Source organism: Drosophila biarmipes, chromosome X, assembly GCF_025231255.1.
Source record: "Drosophila biarmipes strain raj3 chromosome X, RU_DBia_V1.1, whole genome shotgun sequence".
NCBI lineage: Eukaryota > Metazoa > Arthropoda > Insecta > Diptera > Drosophilidae > Drosophila > Drosophila biarmipes.
The window spans coordinates 24,230,154-24,250,289 of NC_066611.1; the positions used below are offsets into that span (position 1 = coordinate 24,230,154).

Genomic DNA, 20,136 nt, shown 5'->3' on the forward strand with positions numbered 1-20,136 from the left:
TACTTTATTTGTTAGAGTTTTTGTTGAGTGTAGATGGTATAGAAAAGGGAAATCTATCTTATCTTGAGAGTTCATTCTGCCTTGCGTTTATTTTCTTTCATATTTATTAGCTTGACTCGCAGTCGCATTCGAATTTCCTCTCAGTTTCGAGAGCATCCACAACCCGGGGCATATAAGAATAAGTTGAACTAGCTGCAATCAATTCATTAGTTGGAGGAATTCGGATCTCGACATGTCGGTGTCGTTCTTGGCCAGTTTACTTGGACTCAGCAATGAGGAGGATCAGCTGCATTTGGCCTTTGACGAGGTGGAACGAGCCAGAGGTATGTGGAAAGATTGCAATGCCCTATTTCTGGAAGGTTACCTTACCGCACCTTAGAAAGAGAGTTAAAATCTAAACTGTGTAAACATAGTATATACTCAAAACGAAATAAAATGAGTTAGACTAGAAACTTAAGGGATCGTAAATGATAGAAATTTAAAGAACTTTACAATATAAGCAAGGAAAAACGCTATAGTCGATTGCCTCGACTATCAGATACCCGTTACTCAGCTTAGGGGGCAAAAAGCAGCAAGAAGATGTTACGTGGGCGACAGACAGCTTTAAGCGTTTTAACCGTTTGTGGGCGTTAAGTGGGCGTGGCCCAGTCGGTCAGTCGATAGGTATTGATGAGACAAACACATTTCAGTTAAAATTTTTGTTTCTATCATAGAAACTGTAGGCGCTACTGATTTTCGCGGATTGTAGGCGTTAGAGTGGGCGTGGTAGCCCGCTGAAGCAAACTTGCGCCGCGCAGGAAGCCCAGGAATCTGCCAAGTTTGGTTGTTCCAGCTTTTATAGTGTCCAAGATCTCAGCGTTCATACGGACGGACGGACGGACATGGCCAGATCGAGAATATATATATTTTATGGGGTCGGAAACACTTCCTTCTACCTGTTACATACTTTTTGACGAATTTAAAAATAAAAGTGACAAAAATAACAAATGAAATTCAACAAAATTTGCCTGCTCCTATCAAAACACTAACGGAAACATCATTCGCGTAAATTCCCATCTCTACTAAAAGCAAAGCTTTTCGCTGATTAGATACGCATCGTAAAGCTCGCTCTCGTCATATGGCTACTCCGATCTGAATCGTAGCCCAACCGCTCAGCCCCAGTCGCCCACTGACCGTGTTTGTGGTGAGTTCCGGGGATAATACATGCGGCTCCGGAGTTTACGCGTTTTCAGCGATGATTCGTCGGTGATCTTTGGACCGGTGCCCTCTTGTTTACCAACGCCATGGGACTAATGCTCTGAATCTCCGTTGCAGTTCCCTTCAGACAGGCAACGAACCTGAGGATGTCGTCCCCGATTCGCTACTACTATGACCTCATGTCGCAGCCCTCGAGGGCGTTGTTCATTATCTTCCGGCTGAGCAACATGCCCTTCGAAGACTGCGTGGTGGCCCTGCGGAATGGTAAGGTATTGAGGGAGGGTCCATGTCTTGGGCAGAGCTAGAAAAGTGTCAGCAGAACTTCAACATATTTTTTGTAATATTAAAACATTGCATTTCCATAACACTTTCATATTTTTACCTGTTTAAAATTTGTTGCAGAAGATTTTAAATACAAATTTTACTCCAACAAATTTGTTGTAATATTAAAATTTTTATATGATGCTCCTTTTATTACTTATTTAAACCATTTTTTAAAATATTATTTATACAAATTTCGAATCTTAATTATTTTTTATTACTTTATCAGAAAATTATCAATAATTGTCTTGTTTTTATCTTTAGTAAGTTGTATGTATTATTAATACACATTAATAAAATTTTCATGAATATCTTCGAACGTTGTTCTTAAGAATTAATGACAATACCTTATTATTTACATTTATAACTGCAGAAACCGAATTAAATTTCATCAAATTAAAAAATGTCTTTAATGTGCAATAGTTTTGTCCACATCGTTGGGTGCTTTTAAAGGCGCAGACATGGAGCCCAGACCCGCGTTCATAGCTACAATCTTATCTTAACCACGGTCTTTGCCCCCAAGGCGAGCACTTGACCGAGGAATTCAAGCAGCAGATTAACCGCTTCCAGCGCGTGCCCTGCATCCACGACAACGGCTACAAGCTGGCGGAGAGCGTGGCTATCCTGCGCTACTTGAGCGCCAAGGGCAAGATCCCAGAGCACCTCTACCCCAAGTACTTTGTGGACCAGAGTCGCGTGGACGAGTTCCTCGAGTGGCAGCACATGTCGCTGCGGTTAACGTGCGCCATGTACTTCCGCACCGTGTGGCTGGAGCCGCTCCTGACCGGACGCACTCCCTCCGAGGCGAAGATCGAGACCGTCCGCATGCACATGGAGCGCAACCTGGACGTGGTCGAGGAGGTCTGGCTGGAGGGCAAGGAGTTCCTCACCGGACCCACGCTCACCGTGTCGGACATCTTTGCAGCCTGCGAAATCGAACAGACACGTTAGTACATATGCAATAGTACATGATATACTTAGTAGCTAAATATTTACATACGTACTTCAGGCATGGCCGACTACGATGTGAGGATCAAGTACCCCAAAATCCGGGCCTGGCTGAAGAGAGTGCGCCAGAGCTGCAACCCGCACTACGACGTGGCCCACGAGTTCGTCTACAAGATCTCGGGAACGGGTCCACAGGCCAAGCTCTAGAAGCCACCATTGACCGTGCCATTCTGTACATAGCTCATCACCATTCACGGGGACTTAGGTTTAGCTAACGAACAATGGGTTAATAAAAACAACTGGCTTCCGGTTTATACTTGTACATTTTATTCTTAATATTGGTTGTTTCTTTTTTATTGTGTTGTCGTTTATAGCATTATAGAAAATCCACATTATTTTGTTTGAAAAAAAATCATAATACAAATAAAATATATATAGATGTATACATGTATAATAGAAAATACAATTTTTAAAAAATAACTACCTAAAGTCTAACAAAAAATTGTTTTTAGTTAATCATAATATTTATATAGCAACGTTGCGCGCTTGGGGTTCTCTCTATATACTTTCTCCTGCCTTCTAGTTTGATTCCGCCTTCGGGTAACAAAATGCATACAAAATATATATCATATCCGTATTTCGGGGGAGGGTGGTCTAAATCAAAAGTGTGAATGAAATAAAAAAAATAAATTGTATATACAGCAAAAAAATGGGAGGAATACTATACAACTATCTCCTAATTGCTTAATCATATATATTTGCATGCGTTCTCCGTGTTGCCAAACTTAAATCATATACAAACTACACAAAAATATATATTAATATATATGTAAATGTAAATTTATGCCGTCTCTCTGGCGCTATATGGTAAACATATTGGCGCCCTGTCAACCAAACCCCACTTCGATCATGGTGTCCTTCTTCTGGTCGCCTGTCTAGACGTCAGCCTGTGTGCGGAATATATGTGTATATGTCTCTATTACATAGCTGCACCTATATCATGCATTTTCTACAGCACCGCCCGGGGTAAATAAGGGTTTGTTTACCGAAAACAATAAAAAAAATTTCGTGGGTGTAAAAATATGTTTTCCAGAATTTAAAGCAAATTATTTAAGGCACCAAAAATGGGATCTCCTTTTCGTCCACTTTTCAACAACAGGTACACAGGTACACAAATAAGAACAAAACACGTTTAAACTAAACAAAACGGAGCCCTATTAAAGACCTAGCACAACTTGGTTGTCTGAGGGACTCCTTGAATCTTCCAGGACAGGCGACACGTTCGATTGATCCTATACATAGGTGGTTATTTATGCGATTTCTGTACTGTGTTGTATACGTTTTACAAAATAGTTCTCTCTCTCCCTCTGATTCTCCGTCTCCCTCTCGCTCTAAATATCTCTCTCTGTCTCTCGAATATATATCTATCTCTCTCTGTCTGCATCCATATCTCTTTGCTTGGTTCCCATTTAAATTGTGTTTTGTGTATTTTGTGTGTGCGAATAAATTACTTCCTGCCCTCGTAGTTTCATCTAAGATTGTTTTTTCTGCGTTGCATTGTTTAGATTTCTTTTTCCCCGGGAGTTGTGTGCTTTTCTTACAGCGCAATCTCGGATCTTTGCCAACTCATCATCCTGGGTTGTCCGTTACTGTTGGTCTGCTTGGTTCTTAACTTTATATTCATAGGGTTTTTATATCCCACACAACTCCCGGAGGTTGCACATGAATATATAATATATCGTGATAGAATATGTGATAATACGTATCTCGACTGCTCTGTTGATTGGTTTTGCAATCAAATCTATTCAGACACTCCATTTGGATAGCTTTAAGACCCAATTCGGACTTTCGAACAGTGCAACTGTACGTTGTTACAGATATATAGTAATATAGATATTATGGTGACTATTTTAAACAGAATCGAAGTAGCAAGGAGTCACTTTGCGCCTTTGTAAGGAGCTTTGCCAAAAATAATCTTGATTTGAAATTAGTTTTGCAGCTAGACTACATAGAAGTCCTTAAATTACTCTTGCTACTACGATTTGTTATTTTTTAGTAACTTTGCTCAGGTTAACATTCATTTCAACTTTTGTTTTAAAATGTGTGTTTAGCATTTGTGTGTTTAACAGACTATTGTTAAATATATTCATCTTATGCCTTTGATTTCATATTAAACCCTGTTAATACTCGTGTAAAATGTGGTTGTTTAGCAACTGCTATTTTGGGGTGGTTCCATTGCGTTCTGATATGGTTTATAACCATGTTTTAATCATGTTCTTTAAACGTTTTCTTTAAACTGTTTCTTGTTAAATGTGAATTCAGCAGACAGACTGTGTGAAACATGTGAAAAGAATTCCTCTGATAGTTCACAGACGAGCAGCAGTTTCTAGAAGCGACCTCGGTTGATGTTCTTGATGCGTATGCCCACTTCCAGGACCTGATCCCCGGCGGGAGTGGTGCTGGTGGAGCTGCTGTTGCTGCTGCCGCCGCTGCTGCTGTTGGTGACCACCCCCGATCCTGATGGCTGTCCACTGGAGGGCACTCCCGCCACACCGCCACCGTTGCCGTTGCTGCCATCGCTCTGCGGCGAGTTGTTGTTGTTGCTGCTGGATCCAGATCCGGATCCGGGCAGGGCCACGCTGCCAGCATCGGCGCCTCCTTGGGCTGCCCCAAGACGTCGCAGCACCGTGGTGGTGGTCGTTGTGGTGGTCGTCGTCTCGGCCGCCGCTGCGCCACCTCCCCCGCCGGCCGAAGTGGCGCTGCCCAGCTTGAGTAGCTGCTGCTGGTGGTGGCGATTGTGGTGGTTGTAGTTGATGGTCGCCAGGTCGTGACCGTGGCTGTGATTCGAGCAGCTGCCATTGCTGGCGGAGTAGTCGTGCGGTCCGCCCACTGTGTGCCGCCGCTTAATCGAACGGTTCTGCTTGTTTTGGATCTGGCGCTTCTTGGTCAGGTTCATGTCAGTCTTCTCGTCCTTGGTCAGGCCGGTGGCACTCAGTGCTTGGCAGCAGGCAACGCCCACCGTCACCGCCGGTCCAGCTACTCCTCCCGCCGACCCTCCGCCCCCGGAGGAGGACGCCTGTGCCGTCATGTGCCGGGTGGAGTAGTTCCGGCAATTGAAGCTGGCACTTCGAAATAACCGATGGTCGCGTCTTTTCTTGTTGTAGCGCTCGAGAAAAAACGACGGCGACGGTCGCTCGCCGAGCAGCAGCTTCTCCTTGGGATCGCTGGTCGTGGAGCCCTCGGAGTCGTCCTCGGAGGCGGCTCCTGCGGCGGCGGATGCCACCACCGCAGAGCGTTCGGCTCCTCCAGCAGCGGCGACCGCACTGCTCCGCTCGTAGCTCAAGTAGTTGCTGAATCTGGGATGTATGCTTTTGGTCAGAGTCGTTACGCTGCTCGAGGAGCTGCGCGAGGGGATGGCTCCGGCGCCACTGCTGCTCCCAGTTGGTGTGCCCACGGGCGTGGCTGCTCCACTGGTCGGTGCCGTGGAGCTGCCCTGGTGAATGGGCACTGTGGCCGAGTGCTGCAGCTTGTGGGCCGCCTTGAGCAAGCTCGGCGGCAGTGGAGCCACTCCACTCGACTGCTTTGACGGCTTCTCATCGCCGGCGCCAATTGTATTTGTGGCCGTGCAGGAGCGACTCAGGTGCAGCGAAAGGGGGGCCGCATCCAGGGGATTGCAGAACTGATGGAACAGTCGCTCGGGCGACTCGTCCGCATACGGAATGTTCTCGGAGTGCAGGTGCAGCGGCTGGCCCAGCGTGTGCCGCCGGTTCTTGGGGAACTCGGGGGATCCGTTTTCGTCGTTCGACTCGGAGCCACTGCGCAGGTTGCGCAGCTTGCTGTCCAGCGTGTCCGTGATAGTGGTCAGCGACATGGAACCTGGCGAGTAAGGGTATCGAATTGATAATCGCGCTTCTAATCAGGGCATCTCCAAGGCACTTACCCGTATCGCTTAGCCTGCTGCTGGAGTCGTCGTCCGTGAGCAGGATTGATATGTCCACGCTGCTGCGCTGCTGCTCCTTGGCCAGATTGAGGCCCACGCCCAGGCTGTGGCCCAGGCTGCCCGACGACTGGCCCGAGTCCTTCTCATCCAGGCTGGCCTTGCGCGTCTGGTGCGAGGACCTCGAGCCGAGGAAACCGCCTGTGCTGCGCTTCTTGAAATTGGCGCTCAGCAGCTTGGAGGAGGTGGCCGATATGGAGGAGGAGACGGCCACCGCCGTGGTTGAGGAGGCCGACGATGACGAGGAGCTGAACTTGGTGGTGGAACTCGACGAAGACGACGGCTTGCCGCTGTGCAGCGTCGAGCTGCTCGAGGTGCTGGCGGTGCTGCTGGCGGATGCCGAGGCGGAGGTGGACACCTTGGCGTAGTCCAGCGACTGAAAGGGAAGAGAGACGGAGGAAACGGGTGTGGGCAGGAGCAGGATTAGAGCCTGGTCGCAAATGCTCTGCACAGCCTTGCGCTGCGCCCGTCGTTGCTGGATGGTGGTGGTGCTGATGGTTGTGGTGATGGTGTTGCTACTACTTGTGCTACTACTTGTGGTGTGGGTGGTGGTGGTGTTGGTGGTGGAGGAGCTCCCGCTTACCAGAACACTCTCGCCGGAGTATGTGTCCGAGTTCACCGCACTGCGCTTGCCGTGGGTCTTGCGCCGCAGCTGGGGCATGAAGCGCGAGGTGCGCGTGGTCTCGCGCTCGGTGATCCGCTCGATCTTCGACAGGTTGTGCAGCAGCATGCTCGTCTGGTCCTCCTGCGTCTGCTGCTGCGGCTGGGCGGCGTTCACGGCGGCACCACCGCCGCTCACCTCCGCCAAGTCCGGCAGACTGCCGCCCTCGAAGAAGTAATCGTACTGGAATTGAAACAATAAATTATTTTCGAATCCTACAAATTTTTAGACTCCCGGAGGACCCCTCACCTGTGTGACCAGCAGCTCCACGATGCGGCACTGGTGCTTCATGTCCTTGACCGCCGTTTCCAGGGTGTCGTTCGGTGTCCTGATTATCGAGGGCCCAAAGATGATGGCCAGGTTCTTAGGCTCCATGCGGTTCACCTCGCAGTTGCCGCTCACCCGGCACAGATGCCGAATCAAGTGCTTCATGGTCTCGTACGGATGTCGCGGCAGCGACTCCACGATCTCGCGCAGCAGCACGATCCTCTCCAGGCCGATCTTTTTGTCCGCCTCGATGAAATTTATGTAGTAGTTGGCCGGCATCAGGGCATCTGGAAGGCTGCGGATGAACAGCTTGAGCAGGCTGCTCACCACGTTCACGTCCTCCCAGCGGTCGTCGGTGGCACAGCTCTCGAACTGAAAGTCCTTGGTGTTGACCAGCTCGGACAGCTCCGATATGGCCGCCTTGTTGCCGGGTATGCGGTAGATGCCCACCACGCCCAGGCCCTTCGTCTCCACGATATTTGTGCACACCTCTACCAGGTGCGGCACGTGGGCATTGACCTTCGACATGGGGCAGCTGCGCAGGGGCACGCCGATGGAGCCGATCTGCTTAGCCGCGCAGGCGGATGGTGAGGCCAGGTCGTGCTGGGAAACGCCTCCGCTGCCACTGCCGCCGCGTCGGAAGAGCAGGTCCTTCCAGTTCTTCGACTTGGGCGAGCCCAGGTCCTTGTCTGGTATATGCTTGTGCGAGCTGGACTTCCTGGCCTTCATCACCGGCGATATGGAGTCGCTGGTGGCCGCCACAATGGCTGCCGCCGCTGGCAGCGCGGAAACGTGATGATGACCGCCGCTGGCCTCGGCAATCCCGCCCGAATGGGAGCTCAGGGGCGAACTGTCCGCTGCTCCGCCCTGGACGTCGTCCAGATAGCTGGCGCTGGCAGCTGTCTTCTGCGGTTCCGCCAGTTGCTTGCCATGCTGCTGATGCTCCTGCTTGAAGGGAATCTTTTAATGTTAGATCCACAGCTTATTGTAACCAAGACACTCACATTATCATCGTAGTTGAGGCTGTCCTTCCACTGCAGCAGTCCGAAGAGGCGCTTCATCTCGTTGCTGCTCTTGGTCTTGAACAGGATCTCCGTGTAGGGACCGCTGCTGCCGGTGGACGAGGAGGTGGATGCGGTGAGGGCCGACGTGGAGTTGGCAGCGGGCTCGTTTGCACTGCTGCTGCCCGAGGAGGTGAGTAGCTTGTCCGGGTGGCCCTCGTCCAGGTTCAACTCGTTGCCCAGCGAGGCCAGGTGGGCGCCACTGGGCGACGGCTTCGACTGCATGCGGATCAAGTACTTCTTCTTGTCCAGCGACTCGTCGAAGAACTTAAAGTTTCTAATATCGAGTTCTATCACCTGAGGGGGATTGGAGATAGCCATTAGCTCATGGCAGATGTGATAACGTGGGATATACACTCACATTATGCTCCGATTTGGCATGGCGGCCTGAGTAGATGCGCAGCATATCGCCCTTGATCTCCAGCTTCACCTGACGCCACGATCGGTACTCGGACATGCGCTGTGGGGAAAATGGTCGTAATAAATATCCTTAGTGTGACTGGTCTTAGAAGATGATCACCCACCTTTCCATTGATGCAAGAGGACTTGATCTCGATCTCCGTTTCGAAGGCCTCCAGTTCGTTGGGCACATATTTGCCATTCAACTCGGCATCGATGTGGATGCTATGTGGTACAGTAGTAATTAATATTGAGTATTTATTTTATATACCCCCGTTATTTTATAACCCCGTACAGTATATAAGGCTTTCAAAGTTTTTCTTATTGTCGCATTGTTTCAAAACAGACCACATATTCTTTACCAGCATAAACAAACGAATGAATTCGCCTATGTCCGTCCGTTTGTCCGTATCTCCTTTTCTCCGTGCGTATGTCCTTTTGTCCGTTCTTGGGGGCTTTTGTGCGTTTCTACGCAAGCTAGTCTCTCATTCTTAAAGCTATTTAGATATAACTATCCAAAAACGTATGTTCTATTATAGAATATTTAACAGAATAGTTTTACAGTCGGAACAATATTTTAAAAAAATATTTTGCCCTATCATAGAAACCTATTGAAATATTATTAGACGCATCTGTAAACTCAACTGCAACAAGAAGAAGGCTGAAGCGTCGACACTCTGATGATCTTTGGGCACGAGGACGTCTTCGTACCCGTGTCTTAAAACAATAGAGCTGTCTCTGTTATAAACTTGTTAACTTCCGTATTTCTGTTATGTTTCATGTTTTTTCCTTTTGTTATTTCCATGTTTTTTATAGCCATTAAGTTGGCTGATCAACGCTTAAATAAATATTAGCTTGATATGATTTATGATTGACCCACGCACCTGCTCCGCATGTCGCTGCTCATGGAGGCCCTGCGACTCCCGTGGGCCGACAGACGCACATCCTCCAGGCCGTTGGGCGTTTCGATGAACTCGTGGCCGCCGCCAGTGCCTCCGATCACATCGTAGGTGGGATCCGGATGCTCCTCCACCAGGGACTTCGTCTTCTGCGGCTCCACGACAGCGGCCACCGGAACGGGGATCGAAATGGGCAGGGGAGCGGGTGCGGGGGCGGGTGTCGATGCGGGAGCAGTCACTGAAGCAGCGGTTGCAGCTGGAGCTGCAGCTGCTGGAACGGATGCGGATCCCACTGCTGTCGCTCCTGGAGTCGCTGCATCTCCGCCAGCTGGCGCCTCCGCATTGAAGTCGGCCTCATTGTTTGTGGCCCTCAGATAGGAGATCCTGCGCATCGGTTTGCCTTCGTCAAAGGAGCTGGAGGACAGTGGTTTGTAGCGCCGCACCACGCTGCCGCTTCCCACAGCACAGTCCACGATGGCTGCCGCTGCAAATGTGGCGAAAATGAATGGATTACCGGCTTATATCATCCACCGACTTAATAAAATATTTAATGCTCCCTAAGTGCGTTAGGCGCGGGGCCACGTATGTATGTGTGAAAATATTCCCAATTTAAGCTGTTACGTTTTGCAGGACCTTGATAATAATTTCTAATTACGCTCCAACAATGTGTGTGCATGACCATTTCACTGGATATTCCTGGCAACGAAAGGAATCCAGGTTTTAATATTAAGAACAATCCCGCAAACGTAATTGCTTGAAATTTTCTAACCAAATTGCAGAGGCTATTAAATATGTAACATTCCTGTTCTGTTGAGGAAACATTTTAAAATGTCTAAACTGAAACCCTCAAGGAACCTTATTTGAAGCACTTGGAATTTAAAATAAATAACACTAACCGTATTTTGTTACAAAAATTAATGTTAATAATTTACTAACAGCTATTGAAGGCTATGTATGTTATGTATATCTTTAATAAGATAAATTCATTTTAAATGCCCAGTTTGGTCGGGTTTCCCCCTGTAATAAACCATAGGTAGGACCTACCACTGCTCTCGGCAATGTCCGCCAAGGTGCCAACGGAGGAACCCGCGGGCGGCTTGTCCGGCTGCGCCACGAACTCTGCACCAAATAGTCAAAAAGAAAAAAACGATAGTTGCTTAATAACTTAATTGCCGACAGGGCGGATGGGGTTAATCCAGGGACGGGGCGACTCACTGCTGGGTCCCACGGGCACCGGATCGATGGTGGCGTTCGCCAGCGTGGCCTTGTGCAGCTCCATCCGACTGCTTGTCTGTCCGTCCATCGTCGTCGTGGTCGTGGTCGTCGTCTGGTGCTGCTGATGCTGCTGCTGATGCTGCTGGTGATGCTGCTGCTGGTGCTGGTGCTGCGTCTGGTGGTACTTGGCCAGCGGATGCTGCTGCAGGGACTCGTACAGCACGCTCTGCTTCTTCACCGTCGTGGTAGTCGAGCTGCTCGACGTGCTGGCCGAGGACTCCATGGCGCTGGTGTTGATCGACAGCGGCTTGAAGGGATCGAAGCCCTTGGACATGTGCGACACCAGTTTGCGCTCGAAGCTGTGGATTGGGAGAGGTGTGAAAAAAGTTATAATGCTGGTATTAGCGAGGACTTGCTGATTTGGATCTACTTACACCTTGTTGGTGACACCTGTCTCCTGCAGCGTCTCAAAATAGTCCAGTTCCTTGGCGTACTTGGCATTGTTGTTCATCATCACCTGGCGGTGCTGCTGCTGGATCTGCTGCTGCTGCTGCTGCTGCTGCTGGTGCTGGTGGTGCTGAAGTTGCTGCTGCTGCTGCTGGTGGTGGTGGCCCACACTGCCAGGAGCTGTGGAAGAGCGCTGCACTAGCTTGCCGCCAGAATAGTACATGTCGAAGCCCAGTACATGATGTTGCTGCTGCTGCTGTTGCTGTTGCTGCTGCTTGAGCAGCACTTGGTGGCGACTACGCGGCGGTGGCACCACCACCTGGACACCACCTGAGGGCGTGTGCGAGGGAAAAAAGTGCTGCTGGTGCTGCTGCAGATGCTGCTGAGCCGCCGGCGACGAGGACTGCGCCTGATTGCCGTTGGTCGCGGAGGAGGCGGAGGCGGACAGGCAGGCGGGCACCGGCGACTTGAGGAACTCCTCCTTCTGCTTGATGGACTCCCGCAGGCGGATCATCAGGTCGCTGTTCTCACTGCCCCCCGAGTGGGGTCCCTGGCCAGATCCCGCCGCCGCACTGGAACTGGGACCGGAGCCGGGACCCGCATACAGCGCCTGGCTGAGCGCCGTCGAGGACTTGGGCTGGCGGGCAGTGGGCGTGGGTGTGGGCGTGTTCGTCGCCGAGCTGGCCGATAATACTGTTAGATTTGGCGGCTGATTGGCACTGCAAAGAGAAAAAGAGAATTTCGATATTGATATTATTTTATGATACTTCTTATTGCTGGACGTCGGATTTTGTAATAATTAATATGCCTTATATACGATTAGCAATAATTTCTCTGATTTTAAATAGTTGTCTATCTAACAAGGATAATATATAACTAGTATTAGTTGAAGAAAATCCTAATTCAATCAGGGATCGCTAAAAATAAGATTATGAAAAGCTTTCACATAAAATATTACGTCCGAATTGTTTATTTAACTCACACAGCTAGAGGTATAAACTCTATTTAAGTTCTTTCAATGTGTAACAGCAGTTTGGCTCCAAGCAATACAACATTTAAATTTTTTAAAGACCACCAAAGAACTTAAATGATACTATTGAACACACATTATCCGGGTCTTTTAATAATGCAAAGTCCCAAATCTAAATACTAATCAATGTAAGTTTCACTATCCAAGCGCCGAGCTCCACTGTCTGCCTTTCTATTTGCCTCGCAATAATCGAGCAAAGTGCTTCTGCTGGCGGATCTAGACATTTTGCTGTGCTGCCTGCCGCCTGTTCATTTTTTTGCAAAACAAAAATATTTGTCAATTGAATCAGCCGACGCAGTAGCTCCAAATTGGCCAACGGCCAAAAGCAGTACGACGCCCCAAGTGGGCCTCCCGCTTTTTGATGGCACGTGCCGTCGTCAGTTTGTCAGTTAGTCAGTCCATCAATGGGTTTGAGTCGCCTTCGCTGTCGTCACACGCTGCGCATGCGCAATACCCGCCATCGCGTACGCCGATCACGATCGCCGACCTGTAGCCAAATTCCATTCCCTCTTTTGCGGAACACAAATCTATAGCTAACTATTCTTATTTCAATTTAATTGGCTTCCGATTGAATATCTCGAGAGCAACTTATTAGTGAATGTACATTTTACCACAAAGAGTTGAAATCAGACCAAGTGTGACCGTAGCCGATCAGGAAGCATGAGTCCTTGACAAATATTTGTTTTTTTAAGAACTTTTGTAATATTGCGCGATAACACATTATTCAACCACTTTCTTGTCGCTGACAAACTAATTTAACAAGCAAAACTTATAATGAAACTGTGATTTAAAGCAGCAGCTTAAAGAACTGAAATCAGACAAAGAGTTACCATAGCAGGAAACAAATGAATTACTGAGGGCTCGATAAATATGTATGATTTCACAACCCTTAAAGATTTTGTCATATCTTAAATAATAGTTATTCCTATAATTTGATAACAAAGCCACTTCCTTTGCCGCCAATCTAATTTGTAACTGTCATGGGGCTCTGGTTGCAAGTTTTTGTGGGAAAAACATGAATCTCAGTTTCGACTTCACCCAACCATGACATTCAGACCAACCAGAGGGGGAAATTCGGAAGCTAAACAATGCGTTTTACCTATTCGTACGTCACTCGTCGGTTGGGAAAAGTTGTACCTTTCCAATTTGCGCCGCAGCAACTAACTATACTTTAATGGCTGCACACAATGAAAATGGTTGTCCAACCGAAAATTCGGTAGCCTAATCTAGTTGATGAAAAACCTATTAAATATTTAGCAATGAACTTGAAACTGCAATCAAACCCACGGGTTTGTCACAATTTCTGCATTTTCCGCCGACATCCCTAATTGACATGAATGTCAAGTAGATACACATGGAAGTTCATGGCTAAAAGCCTTTTGTGATATGTGAAAATGTCAAATTGCGGACCGGTTTTCGGACATTTTCCCATGTTGTTGGATGTTTGTAGTTTTAGTTGTTCCACCACCACCATACAGTGGACACTCAGTAAGCCGAAGGCAGGCAGGCAGGCAGCTGGCAGGCAGGCAAACAAAACAAATTAGATTTGGGCCGTAGTTTAAGTGGCTGAGAGCAGCTCGAATAATTAAGTTCCTTGTGGCGCCGCACAGGGAAGGAGCATTTGCGTATCGAGTTGTAGCCTCTCGGTTGCGGTGCCACTGGGAATGGCAAATTAGTTTAGCTATACCTACACTTCCTGCATCCCACGGCCCACAGCCGCGCCCCCAGTCGCTCTGCCCCCGAGATTGTCAAACGAAAGTTCAGAGCTAAAAATAGTACGGTAAGTGATAGTGTGTGCGCCAGGATGGTTAATTCAATTCGCCTTTAAAAGCCTTTCCCGCACTCAAAAGGCTCAAAACCCGGCAGACTGCCAAGGTCAAAAGGTAATGAATAGATGGCCACCCGCCCGCCCATATCCCTGGATCGTGTTTCACAGGTCGCAGAATAGAGGAAACGCACACATATTTCCATTGCCTAGCTTTCGGCGCACAGTGGGTCGAAATGCCATCTGTCGATCCAGAAAATGTGAGCTTAATTGTGCAAAATATCATCCCATTAACTGGGACCTTTTTAATTACAATTTTGCATAAAACCCCATCTTCCAAATGTTACATTTTTGTAACACATAAAAATATCATACATGAATAACTTCAGTTTTGTTTATAAAACCAATCGAAAAAATGAAGTTAAATTGAATTGAGCTTAATCGTATTGAAAAGTCAAAGTTGTTTCTCTCGTAATCTTCTCAAATCTCTATTTAAAACATATTTATTGTGCTCTAATTTTGAAATTAGCGATATAAACATACAATTAAGTGTTTTCAACTATTGTTCACTCGATGACCTCTTTTGACCCACTGTGCGCGGCAAAGCAGGTAGCTTGGCAAAAAGAGAAATACTCCGGATCAGGAGCGCGTGTCCCCGGCAAATGAATGTGTGATTATTCGGTGGCATTATTATCTATGCATGAGCTCTATATGAAATACCCAATATGTGGGTTCTGCACTGGGCGAAACTGCTGATGCGACACATACATTCGGTCATTTAAAATAACACTGGCTACTGACAACATCTATTGGGCTCCTCCTCCGATTTCTCTCGGTGCACTCGAGGCTGATGCAGAAAGGCTTCGACACAAGTGACTCGCGCACATTCGATTCGATTCGATTCGATTCGATTCAGCGCCCGAAAGCCCTTATCACCCCGTGTGTGTACAGTGTACACATATCGCACACTGTTGTGGCATATCGATAAAAGGCGGCCAGCGAATTAGCCGTATCTGTATCTACAGGGGGTTCTCGAATGTATCCGCACACGTATACCATTAAGCTCTCTCCCTTTCTCTGCGCGGAATTTCGCGCTTTATTGTCCGCCAGTTGTGTGCACTGTGGGCGCATTTTGTATACTTTTCCGCCGTCCGACTTGCGGTTCGCCAACTCTTGCGACTCTTTGCAATTAACAAGTCGTAAATAAAAAATTGTTGACACATTTGATAAGCGGCGAAAAATAAGGGAGCGAGAACCTGTCACAACACACCCACTCACGCACCCTCATTTTCGCCCGGTGTGCGATTTCCGCCGATTCCACAGTTTCACTCCTAACAAATTTTTGTTTGGAATCGAGCCCTCAGTTGTATCAGGTTCCTCGCAAGGCTTATTTCCTGTTCTGTACCATTAAACTAGAGGTGTATCTCTTGAAAGCTAGTGCATTATGTTCCTTAAAATACAGATTTCTTCTAAAAGCAGTGTAGGCATCTTCCACAAAATGGGTTATTGCACGGGCAATTTAGTTCAGCTTCCTACTTTACTGACTTTACTGAAAAGAGACTGGGCTTTTGATCGAAGGAAACCCTATCTTTCCGAGGTGATGGGGTTTTTCTTGCACCCGACTTACGGATCCCATTGATTGGAACCTTTCAAGGGCGGCGGCGCTCTCGACGCTTTGATCTCCGCCTCATTGAAGACACTTGAACTCTTGACCCAATGTAGGTTTTTTCGGCTTTCGGCGAGGTCTCTGCAATTTGTGGTTTCTTGTTGTGTTCCCAAACTGTTTGGCTGTTATTTCACACTTTATCGCCAGAGAGAGAGCAGCACCGAAATAAAAATAAGATGACAAGAAAGAAATGCAAATTAACCTGTGCTCGTTGGTGGAGTCGATCTCGAAGCGTATCATTTTCATTTGTATGAGCACGGGCTTTTTGTTGCCACCCACTGGAAGCGCGCACATTTTTCTGGCAGTGTATGGCAGTCACACCATCTCGCAGCACAACTCGCAGTTCCCCAAAAATATGCTAGTAAATAGACTGAAGTGGCAGAACTTCGCTTGGCCGCGTATCACAAAGTCCGAAATCTGCGCGAACCGCTCGCCATCGTCAACTAAACTAAAGTACTACGCAAAGTCCATGCGACTAAACTAAAATAAACACAAAAAGGCAGCAACAGCACAAACAAAAAGAAGGCACAACAAAACCCAGCAAAAATTGGCTTTGTGTGCGACGTATGAAATTCGCATTAAAGAGCTGCCGAGGCCCAGCAATTGAAAGAGCCCCATTGAGTGGGCAGTGCCCGAGCGGCGAGCGACCCACCGACCGATGCTCTGCTCTCGCAAGGTTCCCTCGTCATTACTGCGGTACAGTGATCCCTCCGAGGGGGACTGGCACTCGTCCCCCATATGGTTCAGTCGTTGAAAACGACGAGGAAGTCAGTTCCCCGCTAAAAGCAAAACGTTCCATCTCTCTTGAAACATATTTTCTTACAATTATAATCAAACCGAAATTATTAAAATTTCCTATATATATATATATATATATATATATATATATATATATATATATATATATATATATATGAATAACCCTCAGTGATTATTTTAGAGAGAATAAACATTATATTACATATATGAAAACCACTTGTGATACCATTTGGTCGAATTTTGACAAACAACAAGCTACCCGTCTCTAGTGCCCACTGTACTTTATAACCAATAAATAGATAAACAAATAAAAAGAAGCGAGGGGCGGTCGGTGGGCGGAGGGCGCTGCCCACAGCTTGCGCAGGACGGGCGAAAGGGAGGGAGTGGGACCGCTGTATCCCTATCAGTCACCGACTGACCAAATATATGCCCCATACCACGCACTACGCACTGCGTACTACGCCCTTAAACCCCCTCCTGCGACTAACCTTGCCTTGTTTACTTGGTTACCCAGTGGGCGGGCGGGAAAGGGACGGGGGGAGGCTATCCCACCCAACCGCAGGGCGTATACGTAATTGTGAAAGCAAGGCAGTTAAATTTGTACAGCGCACAGTGGAGCCAAGGCACCGTGATTGATTGATTGGTACCTAAAGAATTTAAAAAAATATGCGTTTACGATTCATGAGAGTACCGAACTGTACATATAGAGAAAGAGTCCCAAGAAAAAATAGTTCAAAGTAAAATCCGATCCTTGACGGAACCGCAACCACTGTGCACGCAATGTTACGCACCAAAAGTCGAGCTTTGCATTTCCGACGACATATTTTCGCCAGCCATCAATCAGTCAGTCGATCAAGCAATCAATCAGTCGCCCGATGGGGAGTGGCCAGCCCCTCGAAGGCACCACCTGTTTCTCCCAGTGCACATTGCTCCACTGGCACGCTTGGAATTTGCATAGGGCCTCCTGCCGAGTCGCAAGATCAACTCGAACTCAAACTCAATCTAAATCTGAATCTCAATCTGAATCTGAGTCCGAGTCGTCTCGATTTCCATCGGGACGGCGACTGGAGGAGACGACGTCTTGGTGTCTGCGGGAATTGAAGGCATTGTTGTTTCCTCCCATTCCTCGCTCGCTGGCATACCAAATTCAATTAAATGTATCGTAATCATTTGACAATGGGGCAAGCACTCGCCCCTGCAGCTCATCAAGTAATTGCTATTGTGGCGAGGTGTCCATTTACACCCGACGGTGCTGAGTGCGCCTTGGTTCATATGCTTCATATTTTCGTTGTCCCCCGATTAGTCAATGGGTGTTTGTGGCTGCACACTCATAATTGATTTACTTATTCATATTCGCGCGCAGCCAGGCTGCGTATACGCAACGCGCCTGCCGATGCTGCGCTTTGAATACCAAAGCAGCTCCCGAAACGCATGCGGTTGCAGAAAGTGCGTGTAGAGGCTTTTGGCAAGGTCAGTAGGGAAGGGCACCTTAATTGCGGCACAGCCGAAAGCAGTCGACAATCAATCACCCCCTTTCCGGGGTATCTCACAGTCGGAAGACTCGTCAGTTGGCCAGCGTGTGCTCCCCGGGTGCCCTCAGATGCGACCGCCCAATCCGACTCACGTAATTTGAAAAGCGCACTTGCAACCTGCAACTGGAGACGTGACAAACTTTCCGCAAGCTCCGGAGAAATTTAAACAAAGAAAGATTATGAAACGGCAGTCTGAGGGGGGTCCGGTTCCACTACTCCCCTGCTCGAGCTCGAAACTGTGTCCTTATCCCGCTCAACTGACCTTTCGGAGTCCGGGCAAAGGGCAACTCCCACTTGCACACTGCGCACCACCACGCGTGCAACGCCTCCGCTGACGTCACACGAACTTTTCACAGAATACGAATGATAAATACTTTTTGCACAGGCCCAGCCCCATGCAGACAGCGGGAAATATGTGGAAAATGATTTTCATTCAGCGCAGACGGACGCAAAACAATGACAAATATGCATGGAAATACAGGCGGGCGACGGGCGATGAATGAAATGAGACTGAAGCGAGCGAGCCAGAGGAGATGGAGGAGAGGAGTGGGTCTCCGGACCGGGTCCGGGTCCGGGTCCGGGGAAGCAGAGGATGAAATCACCGAAAGGCCCCATCGCAGCCACAATGGCGACCAGCGTTCGTCTGTGGATTCTGGTCTGGTGGTTCCACGGGTGCGAGGAGGTGGTCTCCACTCACCGCCAGTTCGATAGGGCCGAATATTGGCAGTACCCGAGGTGTCCCATGTTATAACTTACTATTGTATCTTGTACTTTATTGCCATAGTATATTAGTACTTATACCATATGTCGAAGATCGGATCAGAGGGGATCCAGAGGGGATAGCCGCGAGGGCTGCAAAACCCTCTGCCCAGAGTTCGTTTGCAATTGCCTTTAATTATGCGTACTGCGCGCCGCCGGTGGCTGTTCATACTGCGGTTAGTTAGTTGGTTACTGTCGTTCAGTTCGTCAGCCACCGCCCCCGCCCCCGCACCGGCCTTTCCCGCCCTCCCTGCCCCCCAACAGCTCGGCATTCCTCGCCTCCAATTCCGAATATTGGGGTTTCACTTGTTTATTTCGTTGATTTGCTGGCAATGAAAGTGAAATATGTGCAAGGTGCCCACACTCTCGTACACAGCACATATGCATGTGCTACGAAAGACAGGGAGAAGACTGACCGCCTCTCGGCTTCTGCCACCATAAATCACAACAGACCGCCACTGCACAGTGGAGCGCACCGCACTTAGGTGCACCGATTAAAGGCAAATACTTTCTTAGCTCCCAATCGAGTAGCCTGAAGTCCAGTCGGACTTGCTCGGGGATCTAGTGGCCCTGGAGCCTTCAGTGCTCCCCGAGCCTCGTCTCCAGTCAACTAGCTCGAAGCGCTCAGTTCCATTTTCGTTTTAGGAGAGCACACACCTCGGAATTTTCGTTCGGGAAAATCTGTGTATTTTCTTCGCATTGAATCGAATATTGGGTGAGTTGTTTGCTGGCTCAACAAAATTCCGTAAGCCCTTCTGAACCCAAGCCTCTCGGTCAGTTTTTGGCGCCATGGCGGAGAAGAAGAAACCGCTGCAACTGCTGCGAATGGCGCGCTCTACCCTGTCGGTCATCTACAATGACCACTTCCTGTGGACCTTCGTCAAGAGCTACGGCCTCTTCTCCCTGGCGATCCCCGTGGCCAAGTTCCTGGACGGCTTCCAGGTCCTGCCCACCAGTGGCGTCTGATTTTCTTTTGTTTTCGAGCGGAGCTCTGCACACCACACGAAAATTACACGTTCATTAAACGAAGGCGGCAAGGCGGACCCATACACCAAGTCGGCTCATTTGTGGGGGCGGGGTTAGGGGCACGACCGGGCTGGCCGCGGAAATTCCCAAAACTGGCTACTTTTCCGTCGGTTTCTAGTCATTATTTTTTTCGATGACACTTGACAAGTGGCAGTACATTTGAAAATGTAAAAAAGTTTAAAGATAT

General features: G+C 48.4%; 3 protein-coding genes across 9 annotated transcripts in view; 2 read left to right on the forward strand and 1 right to left on the reverse strand.

Moving 5' to 3' along the window:
• The first annotated feature begins 165 nt into the window (after positions 1-165).
• Positions 166-2,802, forward strand: LOC108027548 (glutathione S-transferase theta-1). 2 transcript variants are annotated; one of them, XM_017099009.3, is made up of 4 exons: positions 166-323; positions 1,315-1,461; positions 2,042-2,464; positions 2,528-2,802. In XM_017099009.3, the coding sequence occupies exons 1-4, from the start codon at positions 233-235 to the stop codon at positions 2,671-2,673; spliced, it is 807 nt and encodes a 268-aa protein (XP_016954498.1). In that variant the 5' UTR covers positions 166-232; the 3' UTR covers positions 2,674-2,802. The 2 variants fall into 2 exon arrangements, with proteins under 2 accessions (XP_016954498.1, XP_016954500.1); XM_017099011.3 differs by lacking the exon at positions 166-323 and adding an exon at positions 1,020-1,183.
• Positions 2,771-20,136, reverse strand: part of LOC108027547 (serine-rich adhesin for platelets) — a 41,830-nt gene continuing 24,464 nt past the window's right edge. For 3 of the 6 annotated variants that reach the window (XM_050887642.1, XM_044093451.2, XM_050887643.1), the window contains 10 exons: positions 11,400-12,131; positions 10,966-11,324; positions 10,795-10,869; positions 9,736-10,234; positions 8,977-9,076; positions 8,814-8,912; positions 8,396-8,749; positions 7,374-8,339; positions 6,407-7,307; positions 2,771-6,342 (listed from right to left, as the gene is read on the reverse strand). In XM_050887642.1, the coding sequence (XP_050743599.1) occupies positions 4,853-6,342; positions 6,407-7,307; positions 7,374-8,339; positions 8,396-8,749; positions 8,814-8,912; positions 8,977-9,076; positions 9,736-10,234; positions 10,795-10,869; positions 10,966-11,324; positions 11,400-12,131 (5,575 nt within the window). In that variant the 3' untranslated portion in view covers positions 2,771-4,852. The remainder of the gene's footprint in view (positions 6,343-6,406; positions 7,308-7,373; positions 8,340-8,395; positions 8,750-8,813; positions 8,913-8,976; positions 9,077-9,735; positions 10,235-10,794; positions 10,870-10,965; positions 11,325-11,399; positions 12,132-20,136) is intronic. The other 3 variants (XM_050887647.1, XM_050887646.1, XM_050887644.1) reach the window with 3 other exon arrangements.
• Positions 19,515-19,972, forward strand: LOC108027549 (uncharacterized). Its single transcript, XM_017099012.3, has 2 exons — positions 19,515-19,638; positions 19,702-19,972. Exon 2 carries the CDS (start codon positions 19,713-19,715, stop codon positions 19,887-19,889), a length of 177 nt encoding a protein of 58 aa, XP_016954501.1. The 5' UTR covers positions 19,515-19,638; positions 19,702-19,712; the 3' UTR covers positions 19,890-19,972.

Excerpts from the sequence above, each read along its gene's own strand:
- LOC108027548 (XM_017099009.3), top strand. The coding sequence starts at position 233 with ATGTCGGTGTCGTTCTTGGCCAGTTTACTTGGACTCAGCAATGAGGAG. Across the intron at positions 1,462-2,041 it reads CGTGGTGGCCCTGCGGAATG|GCGAGCACTTGACCGAGGAA; the intron begins GTAAGGTATTGA and ends TTTGCCCCCAAG. Across the intron at positions 2,465-2,527 it reads CTGCGAAATCGAACAGACAC|GCATGGCCGACTACGATGTG; the intron begins GTTAGTACATAT and ends TACGTACTTCAG.
- LOC108027549 (XM_017099012.3), top strand. The coding sequence starts at position 19,713 with ATGGCGGAGAAGAAGAAACCGCTGCAACTGCTGCGAATGGCGCGCTCT.